General features: G+C 39.4%; 1 protein-coding gene across 3 annotated transcripts in view; it reads right to left on the reverse strand.

The window, feature by feature from the left end:
* Window positions 1–1,685: 1,685 nt before the first annotated feature.
* The window catches only part of suco (SUN domain containing ossification factor), a 79,864-nt gene continuing 57,001 nt past the window's right edge, over window positions 1,686–24,548 (reverse strand). For all 3 annotated transcript variants that reach the window (XM_048539678.1, XM_048539677.1, XM_048539676.1), the window contains 9 exons: window positions 23,095–23,175; window positions 21,987–22,071; window positions 18,916–20,160; window positions 14,084–14,171; window positions 9,291–9,395; window positions 8,768–8,922; window positions 5,469–5,560; window positions 3,466–3,524; window positions 1,686–3,288 (listed from right to left, as the gene is read on the reverse strand). In XM_048539678.1, coding sequence (XP_048395635.1) covers window positions 2,845–3,288; window positions 3,466–3,524; window positions 5,469–5,560; window positions 8,768–8,922; window positions 9,291–9,395; window positions 14,084–14,171; window positions 18,916–20,160; window positions 21,987–22,071; window positions 23,095–23,175 — 2,354 coding nt within the window. In that variant the 3' untranslated portion in view covers window positions 1,686–2,844. The remainder of the gene's footprint in view (window positions 3,289–3,465; window positions 3,525–5,468; window positions 5,561–8,767; window positions 8,923–9,290; window positions 9,396–14,083; window positions 14,172–18,915; window positions 20,161–21,986; window positions 22,072–23,094; window positions 23,176–24,548) is intronic.

Below are 24,548 nucleotides of genomic sequence, written 5' to 3' on the forward strand. Positions count from 1 at the left end.
ATTAATCGGTTATCACGCTTGACTGCATCAGTTGGGTCCTGTCATTCCAGACTAACTTAACAGCACAAGTAGTGCACAGAAGTGCAAGCGTTTGACTAATGAATCTTTTGAGTTTTCAGCTTGTGTGCTGCAATCCAATCCCAAAATGATAATGCAAAGCGTTTTTTTTGTTTCATTGCTCAAAAGCAAAAATTCTGCGAACTTAAAAGAGATAACAAAATTTCACTCATAACAGGTGAGCATTTGTTACTGCAGATATTCAGCAACATGCTAACATTCCATTAGACATTCCTTTTTCCAAAAACCTCTTTTTGACAGAGCAAAGAGCTTGAGTGTTTAGAAGTGAAATCAGCATTATGCACTTACCTTATGGTTTGATATTCCGGTCAGATCCAAGTCAACATTTAGAAGTGGGGTAATTATTATAAACCAGTCAAATCATTCAAAGCAATAGAATGCCAACAGTTTCAAAGGCTAACATAAAAATACACTGCTGTATGTTTAGTTAATTAGCTAGAAAAGATGCAAGCCTTAAAATTGCTAACATTCTGCATTTGGGTAAGCGAACTGGAATAAAACTCAATTTCATTTAATATGCAAAATACCTACTTGGGAATATAAAATCATAACAATTGCCCTTTGTTCTCTTGACAATCTTGCACGTGTTCAAGTATTAAACCGCTACCCACTGATCTCCACCTACAAGCAACTGATAGAAGTCAGGGTCCACAACAGTACAAACATCAGATACAAGAGTCTGGTGGAATTGGTTAAACCTTGGTGCCTACCAAGGCATCTCTTTAGAAAGGGAGCATGGCTGAAAAGTCAGTATAAACTTGCCATGGGGAAAGGGAATACACTGCGAGGCCACTCAGTTTTTAAAAAAACGCTTCAATAAAAATTTGGCCTGGTTATCAAAAGTGTAAAGTTCTACATTACTCTGAAGTAATGATAACAAGATAGGAGGAATGACCAAAAAGCAGCAGAAACTATCATGGCTTGGCAGAGGCAGAGGGGGTGTACACAAGGTCGAGTGAAGTGGAATCAAAAAAAAAAAAAAAGAGTATATGAACTCTAAAGATTTTAAAGCAGGAGAAATAAGAGAGACAGAGACAGACAGGGAAAACTTGACAGGGACATAGCCTAAGTAGGACGAGGGAATAAGAAGCAATATGTTTTAACAGAAACAGTAAGGAAAGACATTTAATTTTAGGGTTAGGGCCAAGAAAAGGAAAAAAAGCATATATTCAGTTTTTTTAAAAATCTAATGTCTGACAGTTGCATGTCAAATCAAAGGGTGGGGGGGGGGGGCAGGAGAGAAGATATGGAGACAATTTCAGATTTGAAAATGATACAAAGTTTGATATCAAACAGATGATTGCACAGACCTCCATCACCAGATAAGATTAGCAGAATAATCTTTCAGTCCGTACCAGTAACCACTTGACAAGAGTCAAATCTTCAAGCAATATTATGGGAAACTGTATTCGTTCAGTGATTCAGATCCTGTTGCTTGGTTAAAAAGAGCAGCTGATTGCAAAGCTAACAATAATGACAAGAAAATGTCTAGTTATCCATGAAATATCCCACCTTAGTTTGACTGCATAAAAAACAAATGTTTATTTTCTTAAGATCTATTAAAAAAGGGAGGGACAACAGGAAATTCAACATACTTTAACAGAACAAAAAGACAATGAAGTGTTCAGTTTTATTTAGAAATTCACAGTTTTCTAATGGCACTACAGCTCTGCAGTCACATTATGCTCATGTTCCACAGTGGTGTGCATAGCACTCAAAACATGACAAATTTTAAAAACATAAATAACGTTGCTCAACTTTGGACCCTCAAGTCCATAAACGGTCCTCAAGTGCTGTAACTGGCTAATATGCAGATCAGCTGGATAAGATTATCCCACTGGAGTAAAACCCAATGGGGTAGGGGGTGGACAGGACACAGAACACTTGAAATCCAGTATTAAATTAGTTACACAAGCTATGACAAACTCCAAATCAGCAAAAGGCATTGGAATAAAAAAAAGTGAAAGTGCACATTGAACTATAAGTTAATGATTTAAACGTCTCACATATGTCCACCATTGAAGGATGCTCTCCAAATGCTCATTCACTCAAATATTTACATTCAAAAAACATTTTCACACATCACCTTTCTAATATATATCTCAAATAAAAACACTGTACCAAGATGTGAAAGTACCAGGGTAAATGCACACAAATCTGTAACCAATTTAATCAGTTCACCTACAAAGGAAAGAATATAAAATCAATTTGCTGGGCAAAAAATTCACTGAAACTCCCTCCCACTCTAACCTTTCCCATTTTACTTTTGGAATTTAAGTTCAACTGACCATGCGCAGGCCATCTCTGCAGCACTATAGTGTTACACTGTCAAATTCTGTATACTTAAAAGGAAAGCTGAACACCAAGGTAAATCGGAGATGGAATGTTCCATCTTTCAGCTACATTATAAATATACAAAGGCACAAATATGGAAAGGTGCAAAAAAGAGGAATACAGCTCGACACAGAAGTTGTAGCTTAAACCCTGTTCCACCTGTAACCAGTTAATTACACTGATTCTCCATCCAATTAATTCCATGTCTTGCCAAGTTAGAGACTCATCTTCCATCTCACGAACCCTTCAAAATAGACATGCTGTTTCCCCGAGAGACAGACAGTGGAAAAAGTGCAACTCACTACCCTGAAAACTCTCGCATTGGCAGATTCGTAGTTTGAAGTTCAGACACTGCAAGGCAAAAAAGTACCTTGCAAACCATAAACGCAGAGCAGGAAGAGATAGTTCTAACCCCAAGTCGACAAATCACAATCACACATGGCCTGAAACTGTTGGGACACCAAGTGTTCCCACTGTAATGTCTTTGTTTCCTTTTATTATGTCATGCAAACTTGGCATTGATCCCGATTTAGTCTGTATCAAGTTACTAATGAACTTCCCTTGATCTGCGACCTTTGACTTCTTTCTTTTTAAAGATCGTTTTTCAGTTTTAGTCTTTTGTGGCTGTCCATTGCAGAGGCTTGTGCAGGCTGAAATTCCACAGAAATAGGATTCTTCTGATTGCGAGGAGGTCTCTGAACCCCCTTCAGATGGGGGACCTTTGTGAGAAGAACTGTAGACAACACCCGTGGTAGAAAAGTCACTTGGATTTGAAAGAGGTTTGCAAGGTTTTATCCCGCCGTTAACTATTGGGATTACAGACTCTGTAGGTTTTATGGTTTGAGCCTTCTCTATTTTCGCTCTGCAACGTTTTTTCTAGTAAAGGAAACAAAGTGAAAACTTAAAACTTTTGCAGCTTTGAAGAGGAAGAGAAGGCATCTCTCCTGAGAGAGACGAAAACATTGGTGGCAAATATTAAGCTACAGGTAATTGGTACTAAGATACAGATAAAATCCAAATTAAAGCAATACTCTATGGCATATGTAATTATACCTTCTTATTGTCCTGTAAAAACTTTAGCGGTTCTACAATGTACAAGTCATCTGGGCCCACTAAAAGAGAGAGAAATGCATACTGATATTATTCATTGATGAAATTTTTCAGAAAAGGATTTACGTTTGCTAAATCAAATCACATATTAAGTGGAAATACGCAAGATCAAATAACACAACTACATACATTTACAATTTGCCTATTAAAGTAAATGGCTCTCTTGCCTGCAGAGAAAACTGTAAACAACTTAATATTTCTGCAAATAAACTCAATTTCCAATTTCTCGAGAATCCCAAGTGAGGGGAAAAAAGGTCATTTCAGATGCTATTTAGAGTTTGCATACAGAGATTAACATATTTCATCCTACTTTGGAGAACATCAATTTATGTACACAACTTCGAGAGATTAAACTGGTGTTGTATGATCCTCCATCCTGCTCTTCAACAAAACAGAATTAACATTATCAAAGTGAAATACTTCCAAAAAATCAAGTTACATTGAAATAAGTCTTTGAACAGTGTCCTTATCTCAGTAATGTTAAGAGGAGGGATGGGATACAATTTACACCAAACAATGTCCTCTGCACCTGCCTTTTACCTCATTTTAAATCATTCTGACTTTAAATTCAGCTCCTTTCTTGCAATTGTTCAAGATGAAAATGCATGCAACCAAGTGATTAGAAGGCAAGGCCAATTTAAAACAGCAGCAGTAAAAATTGATAAAGAGGGTGTCTTATCCACACTTGAGCTTACAAGTCAGGTAAAATTTTTGTTCAATTACAAACAAATTTGTTTCAAAGTTTTTTTGACAGTGTTGGAGTTACTGGAATAGCTGATTCAGGTAACTGTGGGCTATTCCGGAACTGCTGCTGGCTTATGCTCTGTTGAAATTTGATACAAGTGGATTAATCAGAGGATTAGATAGGGTGGATAGGGAGAGCCTTTTTCCTAGGATGGTGACAGTGAGCACGAGGGGGCATAGCTTTAAATTGAGGGGTGATAGATATAGGACAGATGTCAGACGTAATTTCTTTACTCAGAGTAGTAAGGGAACGGAACGCTTTGCCTGCAACGGTAGTAGATTTGCCAACTTTAGGTACATTTAAGTCGTCATTGGACAAGCATATGGACGTACATGGAATAGGGTAGGTTAGATGGGCTTCAGATTGGTATGACAGGTCGGCACAACATCGCGGGCTGAAGGGCCTGTACTGTGCTGTTATGTTGTATGTCGTCAGCCTGCTCAAAAGGCAACTGATATTCAACCAAACTGTAGTCACAGGTCACATCAGGCAAGGAGCAGAATTTTCCTTCCCTGAAGAACCTTTAGAATAATTTAAAAGCCCAGTTGCCACACAACCTACAGCCATTTTCAACAGAATTTAAAATCTGCCAATTTAGTGTTTGAATATTTTTCAGGATTTTTAGTCAAGTCCTCTGGATTACTGTTGCAATAACAAGCACCATACTATCGTGCAATGGTCCTGCTTCCAATTCACTTATTGCAAAGTAGGTGCTGAATTCTAAGGTACTTCATTAATTTAGTCAGGTGTAACATAAGCAAGAATATCTTAAATTGCCTTCAAACCTGGAACAGGAAAACAGCTCACATATGTTTATGATGGTCTTAGTATTAAAAATTCTTCCACTCATTGCTGTCAAATCATGGTTTTACAACTTTTATTCAGCAATACATAGCTAAAGAAAAGATCCTGCTCGCACTGAGTTGCCTTCAACTGCGCTGCCTTCCGATGGTACAACTTCACTGACTGACATATTGCTCTGGCCCCTGAACCTTTCCTCTGGTGGTGATAAACTGTTCTCTCGTTGATAACCATGCACTAACAAATAATGAGGAAACAAAAATACATCAAAATAAGTCAGTCAATGTAAATATTTCAAGCAAATATTTTAGACAGGTACTGCGCAACTTTTCCAATTTCAGTAAAGATATTTAGACAATTTAAAACAAATATTAAAAATAGTAACTGTCCTGCTCCATACCTTCTGTTGTAGGTAACTGAAACGATTTTGACCGAACAAGGGGGAACGATGTTCGCCTGCGAAGATTCATGTCATCATAGGAAGAAAAACATCTATAATATTAAAAAAAAGGAGCTAAGTAATTAGAACAAATGGTTTGAATTATAGATTGCAAAAGCCAGTCACCACATACTTACCAAAGTGGAAATGAAACTTGACAGGTTATTTTTCAAATTTTATCTCAAACACAAAAAATTGTAGAAGCACACTAGGTAACTCATTGGAACAAAATTCTTAATTCAGCAATAAATTTTAGAAACTGACACGTTTTGAAAAAATTTGATGTAATTATTTCAAATTCAGTTAATGGCTAGGTTCCAAGTCCCAGGCCTCAGCAATTTAAGGATGATCTAAACCATAAACTCACAAGTGAAAGAGGGAACATGTTGTATGCTTTGCTGCAACACCATCTTTTCTGACTTTGTTTGAAAAACTACAAGGTTGGAGTTGTGAATAATGTGAAGGGCTGTTGTAGGTTGCAACATGACATTGACAGGATGCAGAGCTGGGCAAAGAGACGGCAGATGGAATTCAACACAAAAAAGTGATTCATTTTGGAATTTGAATGCAAAATGCAGGGTTAATGGCAGGATTCTTCGCAGTGTGGAGGAACAGAGTGATCTTGGGGTCTACATCCAGAGATCCCTCCAAGTTACAACCCTATCAACTTGGGTAGCAAAGGCGGTGTATACTGTGTTGGCTTTCATTGGCAGGGGAATGGAGTTTAAAAAGCCATGAGGTTATGCTGCAGCTCTACAAAGCCCTGGTTAGACCACACTTATTGTGTTCTATTCTGGTTGTCTGTAGAAATGTGAAAATTTTACAGACCATGCAGGTCTTATGAGGAAAAGTTGAGGGAGCTAGGGCTTTTCTCATTGGTGCAAAGGATGAGGAGATGTGACTTCATAGAGGTGTACAAGACGACGAGAGCAACAATAGAGTGGATAGTCAGAGACCTTTTTCCCAGGGTGGAAATGACTATTACAAGGGGGCATAATTTTAAGGTGATTTTAGGAAGGTATAAGGGAGATGTCAGAGGTGGGCTGTTTGCACAGGAGTGACGGGTGCATAAAAGGCACAGCCGGCAGTGGTACTGGGATCAGATACATTCGGGACTCTTGGATAGGCACATGGAGGATAGTAGAATGTAGGGTATGCGGGGTTGTTTCATCTTAGTAAGATAAGTTGGCACAATATAGTGGGTCAAAGGGCCTGTACTATTCTATTTTCTATGTAGAAAAATACTGCAGATGCTGGAGATAGGACAATAATTAGGTGCTGGCAAAAACAGATCCAGCAGCATCTCAGGGAAGGAAACAAAGTGAAAAAAGTTCAACCCCAATGTCTTTGGAAGAGGATTTATATTGGACCTAAAACATTAACACTGTTTCTTGCTCCAAAACTGCTGCTCCAGCACTTGGTTTGTAGCTTATGCACTGAAGGCTGTGCGAGAAAAAAACCTGGGGAGAATTTGAAACATTAATCACTCTCCATTTTCCCCTTTTTGCGACAAAAATGTTAGCATGAAATTGTGCCACTGCTAATTTCTGTTTATTTCAAATACATACACATTGAAGATATTTTGTGTATAATCAAGTAGTCTTGGTCATCCTGAAACAGGAAGCTTTAAATGAGTTCCTTTAGAATTCAGTAAGAAAGCCTCTAAGCTTCTTAATGCTTAACTTATCACCCAGAACAGAAAAGCATCTGGAGCTGATTTTGAAACTTCAAAAAAAAGGTTAGTAAGGAACTGGGCATGTATCAATACTTAAAATCAAGACAGTACTGCATTTCATTCACGGTTCAAAACTATCAAAACCATGTTGTAGTTGTGTCAAATCAGGTGCAAACACTTTCACAAAAGTCAGGAAGAAAAATAAGAATTAATCAAAAAAGATATTGCCATGTACGTTCTGAATCTAAAAAGTCTCTCAAAAAGCACAGAATAGGATAATGGCCTTTGCCAAAGCTGGAAAGGGGCCCTGGAAAATTAACGGTGGAGTTTTAAATGATAGGTTTGCTATTACCTTCAAGTACTCCTGTACATGAGCTACTTAAGCTGAAATAGCCACTAAAAGCAAAATCAATTAAAAGGGACAGGATTCAACTTGATGCTTTTTGTACAAAACTTACAACTAACAGGTTCAAGTTGTAGCTTTAGGACCTGAATGATCAACTAAAACGTGATTAAATACGATCATTTTATAATGATTCAGCATTACATACTGCATACACATGCAATCGAGTAGAGGGAAACGCAGACAAGATAACAAGTCATGTTTTTACTATTTCCTTTCCTGATCAAAGCAAAACCAAGATCATTTGATAATACAAATACCAGACTGGTTGAGGCAAAATGCATTCTCCCCCAATCTTGCACTCAATGTTATATTCAAACCGCGGAGCCCCCTGAAGTTAACAACATACTTGCATAAGAATACAGGTTTCCTACACATCCAATTAGAAGGTAGAGATAACAAAGTGTGGAGCTAGATGAACACAGCAGGCCAAGCAGCATCTTAGGAGTACAAAGGCTGACACTTCAGGCCTAGACCCTTCATTAGAAAAAGGGGGATGGGGACTGCATGCAGAGGCGGGGGGGGGGGGGGGGAAATCGGGATCGAAGATGGGTAGAGAAGTTAGGTGGGGAGGTAGGGAGGGGATAGGTCAGACAGGTAACGGGGCAGGATGAGGTTAGTGGGTAGGAAATGGAGGTGCAGCTTGAGGTGGGGGGGGAGAAATAGGAGAGAGGAAAACAGGTTAGGGAGGCGCGGATGAGATGGGCTGGTTTGGGATGCAGTGGGGGAGGGGAGAGTTGCTGTAGGTTTTCGCTGACGTTAAAGCAATAACAACTTCTGCCTAAGTTTAAAAAAATTGTAACTCTAGTCTCCGTCTAAAAAACAAACATTGCTTTTAACAAACTTGTTTTTTGCACTCATCAGGAGTAGCACACAAGAAACCAGATCTGTAAAAAGAGAACACCAAATTATAGAGCGAAGGACTGGAGAGTACTGATTGGATGGGCTATTGTTGGCACGGTGAATGCAACAGCAACGGTTTACTGTCGTCAACACTAGACTGATTGTGCAGTGATGGTCCCATGGCTGGTGACAGACGGAGCGAGAGCGGGAGCGGGAGCGGAAACTGCCAAAAGGTGCAATGCATTACAAATTCTTTTTGACTAAACAAAACAGAGTTCCACGCATTAATATATTAAAATGCGCAGCTGCACGCACGCCCACCCTTAAAGTATCATTTACCTTTTGGGGCTTGGGTAGTGATTGCTTTTGGGAATGGTAGGTGAGTGAATGTCATGTGATATCGGGCTGTTCCAACATCGCTGGACACAAAGCAGTATTACGAGAATTATACAGAGAGCTAAAGAAACCACAAGATAGCTCTGGCGGTCTGCAACCTAAGAGGGAACACACTGAATTATTAACAGCCCAAATTAAAAGTGATATATCAGCATTCACATTTCAGTTGACATGTAAAATCTGGGTCATGTAATTGCAACATTTGCTATCACAAACAACATTATGGCTTTTTACATGGAGTATCCACTTCCAGTTCACTGTGCTGGAATAAACTGCACCATGCGGTGTCAATGTATCAAATTATGAATCCAACTTAATACAAGAACAAGAACAAGAACATGAGCAAACACAGGTCTAGCCCTTAATTGAGAAACAAAGCAAGAATTCAGTTAAGTAATGCCACTTCAAAATAGTCCCCCAATTTGAATGTGACTTTATTGGCATCAAGCAGCAACAGATTATTTACCTCATGTTCCAGTTTTATCACAGTTTCAGATAGATTTCTAACTAGTTCGGTCATATTTGCAAGCTGTCCTTGAAGTAAACCAATTGCTTCAGTTTGCCTTTGATCCTGCGTTTAAAGAAAAATTAAGATCAACAAATAAATTTGTTACTCACCTATAGATTTCCATTATCAGAAATGTTTAAGATTCTGATCAGATGGGACAGCGGCAATACATTAAAATCTTTGCCTGCACCCATTTCAAAATGACAGGTAGCAGATAGCAAAAAACTTATGATTCCATATTTACACCAAAATTCAGATAAATTGCTAACCAGTTTCTAGCCTCAAGTGAGAGTTGATTTTATTTCCAGTTCTCTTCCTCAAGAGCAAAAAAGGCAGAACATCAAGCTAGCTCATAAATGTTCATCTTTGCACCTACTAGCTGCAGAAGTGAAGGATAGTTCTTTCGCTGTACCTCAGTCCACGTGCAGAGAACAACAACAAGAGGCAGCATATGCACAAGAACAAAGATTCTGGACATAAAGCAAGAATGCAAAGACCAGAAATTGACAGACCTGTCATTCATGGAATGGAGGCATCAGTGGCTAAGCCAGCCGTTATCGCTTATTGCCTTCCTTCTTGCGGCCAATTGGCAATTAACTGCTTTCTTGACCTGCTGCTGGGAAAGGAGTTCAGGGTTTTGACTGTTCCAGTGACACAGAAGGAATAGCAATGCTGTTCCAAGTGAAGGCTGGTGCACAGCTTGGAGAACCTCTAGGCAGTGGTATTGCCAGGCAACTGACAACCATGCCCTTCTAGATGGCACAAGACACAGGTTTAGAAAGTGTTCTCAAAGAACCTGGACAAGTTGCTGCCGTGCATTTTGTAGATGGTATACTGCTGACACTGTGCAGAGGTGAAGGGAATGGATGTTCAGGGTGGTGGATGGACATCAAGTGGACTTCTGCGAAGGTGTCAAGCATAGAGTGTGTGTTGTTGGAGCTGCACTCAAAAGGCAAATAGAAAACATTTCACACTCCTGAATATCCATCCTAGATGGTGGACAGATAGCGAGTTATTTGTACGGATCCTAGTCTCGCCCACTTGTCAGCAATATTGAAATGGTTGATCAGGTTCATTTCAGTCGACAGTAGCCCCCAGTATGTTACTAAGACCAGAAACATAGGAGGACAAGTACACCATCAAGTCTACTCTATCATTCATTGGGATCACAGTTGAGGCGATAATCCTCAACTCCAATTTCCAGTCTTTTCCCTATAAACAGCAATCCCCCTCACTTGATTATAAACGTGCATCTGTCTTGATGATACGACGCGACAGACAGCCTTGGCAGACTCCAAAGTAAACAATTCCACAGATTCAACATCCTCAGAAATTCCTCATTGGTCTTAAATATGCAACTCCTTATTCTGAGATTGCATCAGCGAGATCTAGATTCTCCCACAAGGAAGACAAACAAACACTTCTCCATATCTACCCTGTCAAATCCCCAAATAAATCTTAAATGCTTCAATAAAGCGGCCTCTCATTCTCCTAAATCCCAAACTACTCAACATTTCCTCAAAGGCAGAGCATCTTTATATGGTATCAAACTACTGAATGTTTTCTGGACCATCTCCAATGCCAGTATGTTTACTTTGATAAAAAGGGGCCCAAACTGCACTTTCCAGCTGTGGTGTGACTAGTAAGCTGGTTCAATTTTAGCAAAACTTCCCTATTTTTATACTCCAATACCTTTGAAATAAAGGCCAATGTTCAATTTACCTTCCCTACTATCTACTCAACTTGGATGTTAGCTTATTGTAATTCATGGACAAGGATTCCCAAATCATCTGCAGTACTACATTCTACAGGCTCTCTTTAATAATATTCAGCCCTTCTGCCTGCCAAAATGCATAACCTCCTATTTCCATTTATATTCCATCTGCTAAGTTTTTGCCTGCAGTCTTCTGCAGACCATCACCACCATTTTTGTAACACCATAAGCAGGTGAGACTAGGATCTCTGTAGCAAGTAACTCGCTGTCTGTCACCCATCTATAAATGCACATTTGAGTCTGATGGAATATTTTCCACTTGCCTTTTCAGTACAGGTTCAACAAAAAACAAGGCTGTCATTCTTGCACTTTCCTCAACAGGTCATCAATACAATGAAGTTGGATGTAGTAGAATTGGTTTGCTTAGGTCAAGCACATTAGTTCACTGGCATAGCATGTTCCTTATTTTTACAAGCACTGGCACAATGGTCAGCAATGCTGCCTCAGAGCATCAGGGACCAGGGTTCAAGATTCAATTCCACCCTCAGGAGACTGTCTGCATGGCTTCTGCATCAGCCTGGGTTTTCTTCAGGTGCTCCAGTGTTCGCCCCCCCCGCAACCCCCACCCACAACAATCCAAGGATGTGGGCATTTGGTAGAATGGCCATGCTCAATTGTCATGTGGCGTCAGGGATGTGCAAGCTATCTGGATTAGCTGTGGGAAATGCAGGGTTACAGGAATAGTGTTGGTGTGGACTCAGTGGGCTGCTTCCACAATGTAGCGATCCTACAGGTTGTCAATGATCGTAGCCCAGGACAGATTCTTGTGGCACACCACTAAATCGCAGTTTACCATCTCATATCCCAATCTTCTGTTGATCAGCTAATCCTTTAACTATGCTAATACAGTATCTCCAACACTAGGCTACTTAATAGAAGTCCATAATGTACAATACTTTGCCAAGTACCTTCAGAAAATCCAAATATGTTACATCCACAGCTTCCTCTCATCAATACTGCTTCTTATTTGCTCAAAGAATTCTAGTAAGTTTGTCAGGCACAATTTCCCCTTTGGGAGTCAGGTTTATTCTGCATGATTGTACAATGCATTTCTAATTACACTGCTATTACATCCTTTTATAATAGGCTCATGTTCCAAACACACAGTTAAGCTAAGAGGCATGTAGTTCCCTGGCTGGTCTCCTTCCAATTTCAATACAACAGTCACAGTTTTCCAATCTTCTGGGACTTATCTAGAATCTAAGGATTCCCTGGAAGATTACCATCAATGCATTTATCTCTGTTGCTACTTCAATTTAAATTTAGTGATAGTAATGCCTTTGAATGTTAAGGGAGGATTGTTAGGTTCTCTCTTGTGACATTAAATAATCATCATCTTCAGCAGCAACTAACATCCACATTACATGTCAGCCCAAGCCTGGATATTGTCTTGGCTTTGTTGCATATAAACAACGTCTTGATTCAGTCGCTGAGGATTGACAGAGGGTGTTGAACATCAGTGACCCCCATGCGATCTTTTGGAGGAAAGGTCATGGATGAGGCAGCTGAAGGTAGTAGATTTTGGATTCCACACAGGCAAAACTCCTGCAGTCAGTTCCAGGATGAGATGACCGAGTTCCCAACAATTACAACCATTTTCCTTTGTGCCTCACGTGACTCTAACTAGCAGAGTGTTTTTGCCTAGATTCACATTCCCAAACTCACCACAACCCAAGTCACTGTTTCAGTACAGCTAATAGTACCCAACCAGTACTGTGGAAAACACCCCAGAGTATGCCCTTTCCACTGTCTTTCTTCCAATTGTTCAACATGGAGGCCTACTGATTCAAGTCAAGGATGAGCAGCAGATATGAATCAAAATGCTTCCTTGCCCAAATCTGACTTGATGCCAGGAGATTTGCAGTCAATACTCACAGCTCCCCCTAGGGAATTCCCAACTTTGCTACCACTCAGTTCTGTCCTGCCAGTTGGATAGGTAATAGTAGGACTGGTGTCTTGGATATTGGTGTGTAGGTTACAATTCTGAGAATATGATACTCAGGCTTGACAAGTCTGTGCGGCAGTTCTCCCAATTTTCATACAAGCCTCCAGATATTAGTGAGGACTTTGCAGAGTCAATATGGGTGGGCTCACCATCAGTTTCCAGACTTATGCTGACGCTGAATAGATCATTCAATTTGATTCTGTTCTTTAGGCTCCACTGTAGGCAGATACAACTGTCAGAGGTCAGTTAAGAATAAGCCACATTGCTGTAGATCTGAAGTCACACATAGGTAAGGATAATGACACTCCCTAAAGAGGAATTAGTGAACTTCATGAGCTTTTGTACAAAACGTTAAAACTAGTTTCATGGTCATCGTTTCAGAGGATTTAAGTGAATTAAAATTTCACCATCTGCGACTACGGGGTTTGAACCCCTATCTGCAAAGCATTAGCCTGGCTCTCTGGACTATAAATCTAGATCTACAGACGGGAGAAGAGACGATGGCCTTGTGGCATTATCATCGGACTGTCAATCCAGAGACCCAGATAAGAACCCCACCATGGCAGATGGTGGAATGTGAATTCAATAAATCTGAATTTACAGTCTAAAATGATGACCATGAATCCATTGCTGATTGTCAGAAACACCCATCTGGTTCACTAATATCCTTTAGGGAAGGAAACCGCCATCCTTACCCTGATCTGGCCTACCAGACTCACAGCAATGTGGTTGACTCTTAACTGCCCTCTGAGCAATTAGGGATGGGTAATAAATGCTGCCTCACCAGTGACGCCCTCATCCAATGAGGAAAGGATTTCCACCATGCTGCCACCCACCACCAAATTCTAGGTTATGACAAAACATTCATGAACTGCACAAAAAAGGCAAACACTACTAAACAGAATACAAAAAGTAAAAGCAAATAGTTACACTGCTGCTGCCAACTCAAATTTTCTTAGTCTGGAAGACTCAGGACAAAGCACATTATTCTAAAACAATTTTATGTCTTAGAAAGATTAACATACAAAATACCTTCTCCTCAGCAATTCTTGAAGTGTTCTGTAGTTTTATAATGGTCTTGTTAAATGCCTTCTGCATTTCTTCCATTTGTTTGCGATACCTAGAAAGCAAAATATCTCTCTCAACAATACAATGGCAAATTCCAACAGCCTGAATGAACCAGTGAAGCTTGCTGTACTGTATGTATCTCAGCAAGGCAATGGCCTTCCATTCTACAGATCAACATAACTGTTAATTTTAACAAAGCTTATGGAATCACAAAGCTAGTCAGGCAAACATCCAAATAATTTAAGTGTACTCACTTAAAAAGATTAAATTTGGAGAAATAACCATTGTTCACAAATAGCTAATAATTGATCAAGTTTCAGTAGAGTTAGATAATGCAAGGAAACGGCATAATAGAAGGAGCTACTGAAGCTTTAAAAGATCAAATTTCAGGACACACACACACACCAGAAAACTATCTGGAAGTGGTTAAGAAGCAGAGAAATCAGACACAGAAAAGGTAGCACATGTATGCAATGGGGTTGGATTAAGGGAATTACTGTATCTTATCCTTTGAAATCAACTATGATCTAATCCACTGAAAAAGCTGAAGAATAGGGTCTTATTATGCATTAAAAACCACCTGATCTCAGTCTAAAAGATAACGCCTTCAAAAAAAAGTGACATTCTGGTGATTAGCTGATCAAAATGTCACCACCTAGTTGTGTGGCAGCTGTTCCAGTGAATCCTACTGTAACACCATTCCTTCATGAAGGAAATGCAGTAAAAATTCCAAGCAAGCAAAGGGATTAAACATTGCAGCATGAAGTTAAGCTTCATAAGTACCAAAAGCAAATAAGAATTGAAGTTGAATGGATGTGGGGAAAAAAAAAAATCAGACAATTAATGCCTTCAACATGATCCCCCAGAAAGACCCTATTCTCAAAAAACTAGATATTTTAAAGAAGCCCCAAATCATATCAAATACCATTAATTCAAGATTCTCCTTTGCCCTGAGCTTACTGAATTCATGCAAATAACCAAGTGTTCCAACATCAATTTTTGACTACCATACAGGTCAAAAAATGTATGAAATGGCAAGAGACCACAATCAGATCAGCTATGATCTAACCAAATGGGTAAAAGGGACCAATTGGCTAATTCTGCTCCTTATTCTTAAATTGTGTACAAACATTTATGATAAAAACATTTTGGTTGAGGTGGTTTCTTACATGAGAATAACAGAAAGTTCACCAATAAATAAAGTGACCATCAACCTTGCAGAAATCAGATATGACTCTTCCCTAAATACAAGATGCATAACTCAATCTGCTTGCCTTCATCTCTACACAAAGAGAAGTCACAAGGTGAATGCCTTTATTTATTCACAGTGAGTACATTCCCAACAAGTGGCCACTAATCTATGTGGTCACGACATGCATGAAACAAAAAGATCAAATCTGGGAAACTAAACAGCTCAGCTTTTGCGCTCCTAAGATGCTGCTTGGCCTGCTGTGTTCATCCAGCTCCACACTGTTATCTTGGATTCTCCAGCATCTGCAGTTCCCATTATCTCTGGAAAATTTAACTATTTTAACATGGACAATAACGTTATCAGGAGGCTTACAGCAGAGGTTGCTCCTGCCCAGTTTGACAGATTGATAAAATGGGAATACCAAGAAATCTAATATTAAATGCAACTTGCTGGCCAATTGACCAAGGTGAAATGATATCAAGTCTAATCATCCACCCTTCATCTTCCAACTAATGTTTCCCCCAATAAAAAAAATACCCACCGCACATTGTGGAGGAAAAGGAATATTTGGGCAAAGTGGAAAAGGAGGTTTGATCACCACAATAAGCCACCTCACCACTGGCTGTGCAGAGATTGCTTGGAGGAAAATATCCAAACTACTAAACATCAGCTGGATGAACACAGCAGGCCAAGCAGCAGAGGAGCAGGAAAGCTGATGTTTGGGGTCAAGACCTTCTTCAGATTAAAAAAAAAAGTTTCGACAGCCAGCTTTCCTGCTCCTCTGATGCTGCTTGGCCTGTGTTCATCCAGCTCTATACTGTGTCATCTCAGATTCTCCAGGATTGGCACTTTCTACTATCTCCACTAAACATCATTCATTCTGCATGCATTCCCTAAATCTTAAGATTTGATCCATCCATCACTCCAACCAGCTAGAGAAGTAGCATCTCATGCCCCAAAACGAAAATGAATGGATAAATGAATTCCTGTCAACACATTTTTCAGAGCTGGTAACACCTACAGATGTTGGAGTTAGAAATAATACAGTATGGAGCTGGAGGAACACAGGTCAGGTAGCAGAGGAGCAAAGTTGACATTTCGGGTCAGGACTCTTCTTCATAAGTAGGGAAGGGAACTGGGAAATAAATAAATTGAGAGGGTAGGGGTGGGGCTGGGGAAGGCAGGTGGGAAGGTGACAGGTGAAAGCAGGTAGAGAGTGGCGGCATTTGGTCAGTGGGATGGGTAGGGGAGATAGCATGTCCATCTTCTCTTCCACCTGTGTCAGGTCAAAAGGTGGTGAGGATGAGAGGGCGGGTAGGACACCTGATGAGGCCAGGTGCAGGGAGATTTTAAAACTGGTGGATTCTATGTTTAGGGGCTGTCCGTGCCGGGGGGGGGGGGGGGGGGGGGGATGTTGCTCCAATTTCTAACAGTGCCTCACCAAAACCACACACCAACTGGGGGAGCAACAGCTCAAATTCTGCCTCAGGAGCCTGTAGATGGATGGCCTAAATATAGAATTCACCAGTTTCAAAAAAAATCTCCCCACACCTAGCCTCATCCTAATCCAAGCCTCCCTCTCATTCTCACCTCCTTGACCTGATAACCGGTCCATCTTCTGTCCCACCTATCCACCCCACCCCGCTAACTAATCCCTACCTCTCCCTACCTGCATTAGCCAATCACCATCCCACCTATCTTTCCCAGCCTCACCCCTTCTCCATTTCCCAGCTGCCTTCCCCCTGCCAGTTCTGAAGGGTCCTGATCTGAAATGTCAACATTCCTGGACCGACCATTTTCTCCCGGAGAAAACTGAGAACAGAACAATAACCATCTCGTAATAGTAACAAATATTGACCAAAAGGCCCACTGGGCTGGCATCAAGGATACATAAAACAATGTAGACCACCACTGCATATCAAATAAATGGAAGGTGTCAGAAACTTCAATTCCCTTTTTCCACCTCAACATTACCCTCAAAAGTAGCTATGGTAGCAAACTGAGCCCCGACTGCAGAAAACAGCAATCATATTATCCCTTTATCCAAATTGGGGATCAAAGCAACACCTATTTTTACTCACTATTTGTTCATCTCTCACGTGCTAAAGTGATGAATTATCAAAAAAGAAAAAATATTTGACTTAAATACAGGAACTTTCCCAAATGGTATGCAACACAAGAAATACGTCTATTACAATCATTACAACTGGAGCAGTGAAGGCAATTTTGAGGTTGATGAAACACAACCATAAACAGTGCCACACAAACGTGTCAAAGTTAACTACTCATGGAACAAAAGAGACACAGTAGCAACATGGATATAAAATTGACAAAGTGACAGAACACCTGCAGTTAGTGCGTTCTTTCCAGCCTGGAAGCTTGTAATACAACTCCACAAAACATGTCATATTGGAATCTTTGCTTTTTTGATAAATGTTTAAAAAGGGCCTTTACCTTGAGAAACTGCACAGAATTTCAAAATTGGAGGGCAACACAAAACCTGGCACCAAATGTGAACCATTTTTGGGAGGAGCAATGTAGCATTTTGAAAAGTCAGTCAAATTATTGGGATGGGAGGACAGTGGCAGATGAAGTTCAATGTGAGAAATGTGATGTGTTTTGGGGGGAAAAAAATGAAAACAGTAGAACCCTAGGGGCAGAGACTCTAAGAAAAAGTGGTGCAGGAGCAAATGGACTGGCTTCATTCTGTGCCGAAGTGACCAAAGGTGTGAGGGTACAAGATTTTTTTTGAGGGGTGCATGACGTGGCAGTGTTTAATAAAGCATACATTATGCTAAATCTTCATTAATCAGGAAACGGAATACAAAACTAGCCGGTTATCTTGAACTAGCAGACCTAGTTTGGCATCAGTTGGAATCATGCTTTCTATGCTTGGCATTGCACTAAAAGAAAGTGAAGGGGGGAAAGCAAAAAGATTCATGTGACTGGCTCCAGGGATGAGAAGCTTCAGATGTGAAGACACTGGGGCGGTCGTGATCATTTTCTTTAGACAAAGGATGAAAACCTAAATCATGAGGTGGTCTCGACAGGATTAGGTAGGATCACTGTTCCCAGTAATTAAAAAGGATCAAGAACGAGGATATGGATTTAAAAGCAATTTTTAAATATAGCAAATATAGATACAAGAATAAAAGCTTTTCATTCTGCAAGTAAATTTAGGTCTGATTGCAGTGTCTGACCAAGAAGAACAGATGGTTCACTGAAAGCATTCAAAAGTATTTCAAAATCTTAAAATGAAAAATGTTTCAGATTACAGGGAGAAGACAGGAGAACAATGGAGTGAATTCTTCATTTGAAGAGTTGTATACACAGAAGGGGACAAGCAGCTGCCTTCAGCACTATAACAATTGTTTGATCCGATGAACCTGCCTCAAACCATTGAGAACATGGAGAATTCCACAGGAGAAATCTTAAAATTCTGTTTTGATGCAATATTGACTGACCAGCTGCCTTAACACATTACTTCTTTTGCTACAAAAAGAAATACATGGGTTAAACAAAACAATTTCATATTTAACAAGCAAAAACTGTTTAGATCAAAGTTGTAAAATGTGCAAAGACCACTGCAAATTATTATACACACCGCTGACTCAGTTCTTCAAGATAGCGGCTACTGAGCGACATGTTCATTTCTAATGCTTTAATACGGTTGTTGAGACGCATAAATACAGATTCCTTTTGGTTGGATCCATGTACTTGATTCCCGTTAGTGTATCCCAAATCAGTAACATTATGCAATTCCGCATAGAAATCAGTAACTGTTCTGTTTAGCCCATTTGAGGATGGAACAGACAGGAGGATATCTTCTGCAGCTTGTTCTTCATCTTTTATCTCTGTTGCTGATGGCATATCTGAACCTGAATGTGGCAAAGGTACTTCTGATTCTACCAAGGTACTTTTACCACTAGCTGTTTCGTTCTGAATCTCAGTTGTTGGGTGTTCGATGACAGTATCAGCTGTCTGTGTAGGTATTGTGGGGGTTATCGGTACTTGAGTAGTTTCTTGGTTTGCATTCACAGACCCATTTAATAAAACCCCTAAACTAGTCTCATTAGCCGTTTCAGTGTCTAATACGAGCAAAGTTTCTAGACCTTTAGTTGCTTCCTTTTGTGGTGTTTCCAGTTTAGGTTCTATACCTTGATCCAGAATAGGTACAGTGAGCTCTGGTTGAAGATGGACCTGACCAGCCAGTGTGTCAGTGACAACATGAGAACTTTGGAGAACGGCAGTACATTTCACATCATATTTTATAACAGATGTACTGACTTCAGGAGAATGTGAAGCAGGTGGAGGATGGCTGGGTTCCAACTCAATAGAGTCAGTGTGATTAAATAAATGCTCAGACAAATTAGTACTAGATTGACTTTCATTGCTAATTGTAGATACTTTTTCAGGTATCAAACTGTCCAATTCACCCCCTGTTTCTTTTGTTTCATTTAGTAAAAGAGGCTCCTCTTGCCTAGTTAGAACTTGGATGTCAGAAACTGGTTCGATGGTTTCGCACCCAAATGTCACACTGCGTTGCCGTTGAAGGGCTGCAGCAAGAAAGCAGCATTTGTAAATGTACTCAGGGAAACTAGAAATACAAGAAATAGTGGGCAGTTCACTGCAGTACATCTGTGTTTCAGTTTCATGCCAGCTGCCTTTATAATCATAGTCATCATCTTCAGGTTTTAGAAGTGTGACAGTTGACTGCCGATTTACCAATTCTTCTTCTTCTTCGTGTACCAATTGGACAATTAGGCTCTCCTTATGAGTACTTGAATCAGAAGGTGCTCTCTCTGGTTCACCAGCTTCCTCAGTCACAGAATGATCACCTACGTCTGGCCTAAAGATACAGACAACAGTATTAAAGATTCATACAATGCATTAATTATTACAAATTAAGATTTTCCTGTCACCTAGAAACAATCAAGGTATCAGGAGAATCACATGCAGCATAAAGCTTGGCAGTCTCCAATTAGCAATCGGGCTCAATCCCCATCCTCAACATAACAACACTGCTGTGTAAAATTTACTTTTGCTGTTTCCACCAGCCCTGGGGATGAAGCAGTCAAACATGCATTTGATATGCAGTCTGTCATCAATGCTGTGACTTTTGTCTCAACCTGTCTGAAATGAAAAAAAGGAAATTCTAATCCAACAGGGTACCATATCGAATGAAGCATACTAAATTAAAAGAGAGTTTGGCTTTCTTACATTAAGGCAGGAGGCATAGAGTCAGAGTCAGATGTCTGTCTCAGAAAAAGGCCTTCGGCCCATTGAATTTGCCATCAAAACAATCTAATTAAGCTAATCTTGTTTTCCAGCACTTGGCCCATAGCCTGAGATTAATAGCACTTTGTCTTTGTGTTGTGTTAAAACTGTAATGAAATGAAAAAGAGTGGATTTACATTCCACTGCAAAAGGTATCATCCTCTGCAAAAGTCTAATTTATTCTGCACATTTCACAGCATGCCCAAATAAAAATTTTTGTTGAAAGGATAAGTATTCGAAGAGTACAGAATTAAGTTAGTAAAAGAATCAGCAATAGCAAGAAAAGAAGTAAGCAGGTTATACTGATGTGGAACAGACAGCCTGAAATAAATAGTGGTGTAAACAGAATAGCTTTTAGAAGTGTGTGGCTTAACACTTGGAAAACAAAACTGAGGATTTCAGAAGAAAAAAAAAAGGAGAAAATGGAATTAATTGCCTTGCCATTTTAAATAGCCATTGTAGGAACAATGGGCCCGATGGCCTTCTGAACTTCATAATTTTCTAATGTGGCACAGCAGCTCACTGGTTAGCACTGCTACCCTCACAGCGCCAGGGACCCAGGTTCAATTCCACCTTTGGGCAACCTACCCTTTGGATTTTGCACATTCTCACTGTGTCTGCATGGGTTTCCTCTAGGTGCTTCAGTTTCCTCCCAGTCCAAAGATGAGCAGGTTAGATGGATTGGCTATGGGAAAATGCAGGGTTCCAGGGGATGAGAGGTGCGCAGTCTTTGGAATGTCAGCTTGGATTAGGTGGGCAAAAGTATGGGTTCACAACTCAGACCTAAATTAAGTTCAGTATTTTGCAACACATATGGCGATAAAGTCCTAATGTCATTCTTCACACTTTCATATTCACATAAGACTGTTCTGTACTTTAAAACATTTGATCTTGGAATGTTTCCTAAAGGTTTATGATATTCAATCTTTGTTCAAGCCAGTCTTGGTTCTTGTTGCTTAGCTCATTCACAACCACCTCTCCCTTGAGCTGGAAACTGTACTACAAAAGCTTTAAAAAAAAAAGCAAGCAACAACTTTATGCTATCACAAATCCTCATTTCACAGTTCACATAGTCTGTTTGATAAATTGCATGCAATTGAGGGCTTTGATGAATTAGCTACCAACTTTGCCCATGACTGAACATTCAGATCTTGGTTCTTCCAGTTATCCAATCCAGTATTAGAACACTAAAATTAATGCTGATCTTTGCATCATTTACTTTTCAATCCTCACAGAACATTAGTTCAGAGTTCAAGACAATTGTCTTGGCTCGCTGATCTCTCAACGATGTGTAGCATTAACAAAGACTGCTGAGAAATATTAACAAGTCTCATAAGAATCAAGTACAGTATTAAAAAGGTGGAAAACATTTTAGCATTTGTAATCATAACTACTCACTCTGGCACTGAAGAGGTGGGGCTAGAGTCAGGCACAGGTACATCCAATTTTGTAGTTTCATTCTCAGATCTAATACTTCCATTGACTGAAAAATATTAGCATTCCAATACCATTGTAAAAATGCAGGAAATTTTGCAATGTGACAACCTAAATGGCACGCACATTTTCAAAGTTTGTATTACTTAGGGCAGATTAACAAAAAAATATATGTTTGGTTTGATGGTCGGAAATAGGAGTGAAAACGTGATTTCAAATCCTATGCTAAGCACATGAACCTGTAATCCAGTTGGACATTTCACTGCATTAGCTGGAAGGCTGCAAATGTTCAAGGTGCCATCTTTTACATGAGTCATTAAGCTGTAGCCTTGTCTGCCCATTCAAGTGGGCTTGCATCAAAAAGCACAACATAAACACGAGTTTGTTTCTTTAAACCCCTTAAATCACTGATTTAGTGTACATTTCACATTAGGATTGAAATTCAGAGCATGCTAAATCAAAAAAATGTGTGACAGCTAGCAAGTAAAAAAGGGACAAATTCTGATGGCCTCGAAAGCTTCTACTTAAACGTGACAACGAAACAAAAATGTGAAAACTGACATGATTCCAACATCAGTAAGTGCTTTGTTTTTATACCAGTTTTAATGCTAGAAATGTTGGCAGCTTCATCAATTACATTTTCTACATGTTAAAACCATAACCAACAGTGAAAGACCAACCACAAATCAACACACCTACAGTTTTATAGTCTGTAAAGGGCAAGTATCAGTTGCTCAAAGTTTCCTAACAAGCTATTCTTCAATAAATAGTTTGTAAAGGGAAATCCTCTCACCCCTTAAAACATGACTAGGATTAAAATGCGATAAAAAAAATTGACCCTTCCTCACCCCCACAGCTGTATTTTCTGAATTTCCCAATTTTGAGAAATCCTGGGACAACAGTCACTTCTATACAGGCATGTGAAGAGATAACATTCAAATTTTTTTTTGGGGGGGGGGGTTAAGAGACGCAGGCGAAAGAGGAGGGACGAAACAAAGACGTCATAACTTGTGCATTAAAATTAAAAACTGAGAATCCCTTGATAATACACATAATTGAAAAGTCAAGTTACCTTCCAAATGAGACATTTCCTCTGCTTCCTTCTTGGCCCCAAGCATATTGGCTGCTATATTCACCATATTCAGAATAGCATCTGTAAGAAAAAGTAGTAATATTGCAAAGGAGGTCTGCTTGAGAAAGATTCACTAGACAGGATGCTGACATTAAAGTCTTCAGGTTTAAACTGTACACAAGGTTGAATGAGAAAATACAAATGTGATCATTCAGTTGTACATTCCAAGGACGCAAAAAAGGTAATCGGCAACATTTTTAACTTACACAAACATTATACTTTTGACATGTCTCTAACTAATAAAACATCTGAGGTGCCCCAATTAAAAACTTCAGCTCAAATTTTGTAGGCAAAGTGAGCTGATTTGCAACATTCAAAAACACAAATCATATTTACATTAAAAATACACCTTAAAATTCACCTTAAAATGTGTACCAAAATCAAGTATTTCACTGCTCACTCTAAAGCAAAATGGCAATTTCAAAGTCAGAGATCTTTTGAACAATTAACTGAAGAGAGCTCCAAAATGAAAAATTGTATCTAATAAAATAAATATACAGGCAGTTATCACAATAATAAAAGACAATTAAAATGAAGACCACTCAATCTTCAGAATAAATACCTTACAACGAGTCTTCTCAAAAAGCATCTGTATGATGTTCACAAGAGAAGAACTCAATGCCAATTGGACGTATTTCAACAACTGACTTTGCTCAATAAGGGATTTATGAAAAGGCAAAAAACGTCCTTCACTCATTTAACAAATTTCAATTAAGCCACTTTAAACAACCAATTGAATGTTACATGTCTTTTAGCATGCAATAATCTAACTTTATTTGAAGTGGTTATGCCCAGTTTTGCAGAAATTTTTGATAAACTATTCATAGCAAGTTAACAGAGTTAAAAACCAAAACATTTAGTTGTCACAGCATACATAAAAGCAATTTTAAAAGTGCACTTCAGCATAAACAAGGTTTTCATATCCTACTTTTTAAGAATGCTGCTAAACATGCAAGCTCTTCCTCAGCAGCAATGACAGCATTTTTGACAAGTCTTTAGCAAAAGATTTTGCTGTTAAGTTCACAACTGCATGTTGATTCCAAAGATAAAGAGACAGCTTCAGAAATAAATTTGGATCAAGAAGTCAGGCTCAGCTAATTGGGTTTAAGTTTGGTCAGAGCCTGCAAAAATGTTGAAGCTATATATTTTGAGGGAGTGGATTCACTACTAAATTCCTTGTTTCACTAAAATAATTGAAACTGCGTAATGTGCACTAGCTCGCTGAATGGACAAGTTCAATACACAATACAAGATTTGACTTCCTGTGGGTAAATACAAAATCACCATTTAGATATCCATCATGTTGTTGCCAATGCCCTGATCACCATTCCAAAGGGCATGGACATTGTGCAGCACTTCAACTGATTAACTCCATCAGGTCTCATCACTGTCAC

Source organism: Stegostoma tigrinum, chromosome 8, assembly GCF_030684315.1.
Source record: "Stegostoma tigrinum isolate sSteTig4 chromosome 8, sSteTig4.hap1, whole genome shotgun sequence".
In the NCBI taxonomy this organism is placed as follows: domain Eukaryota; kingdom Metazoa; phylum Chordata; class Chondrichthyes; order Orectolobiformes; family Stegostomatidae; genus Stegostoma; species Stegostoma tigrinum.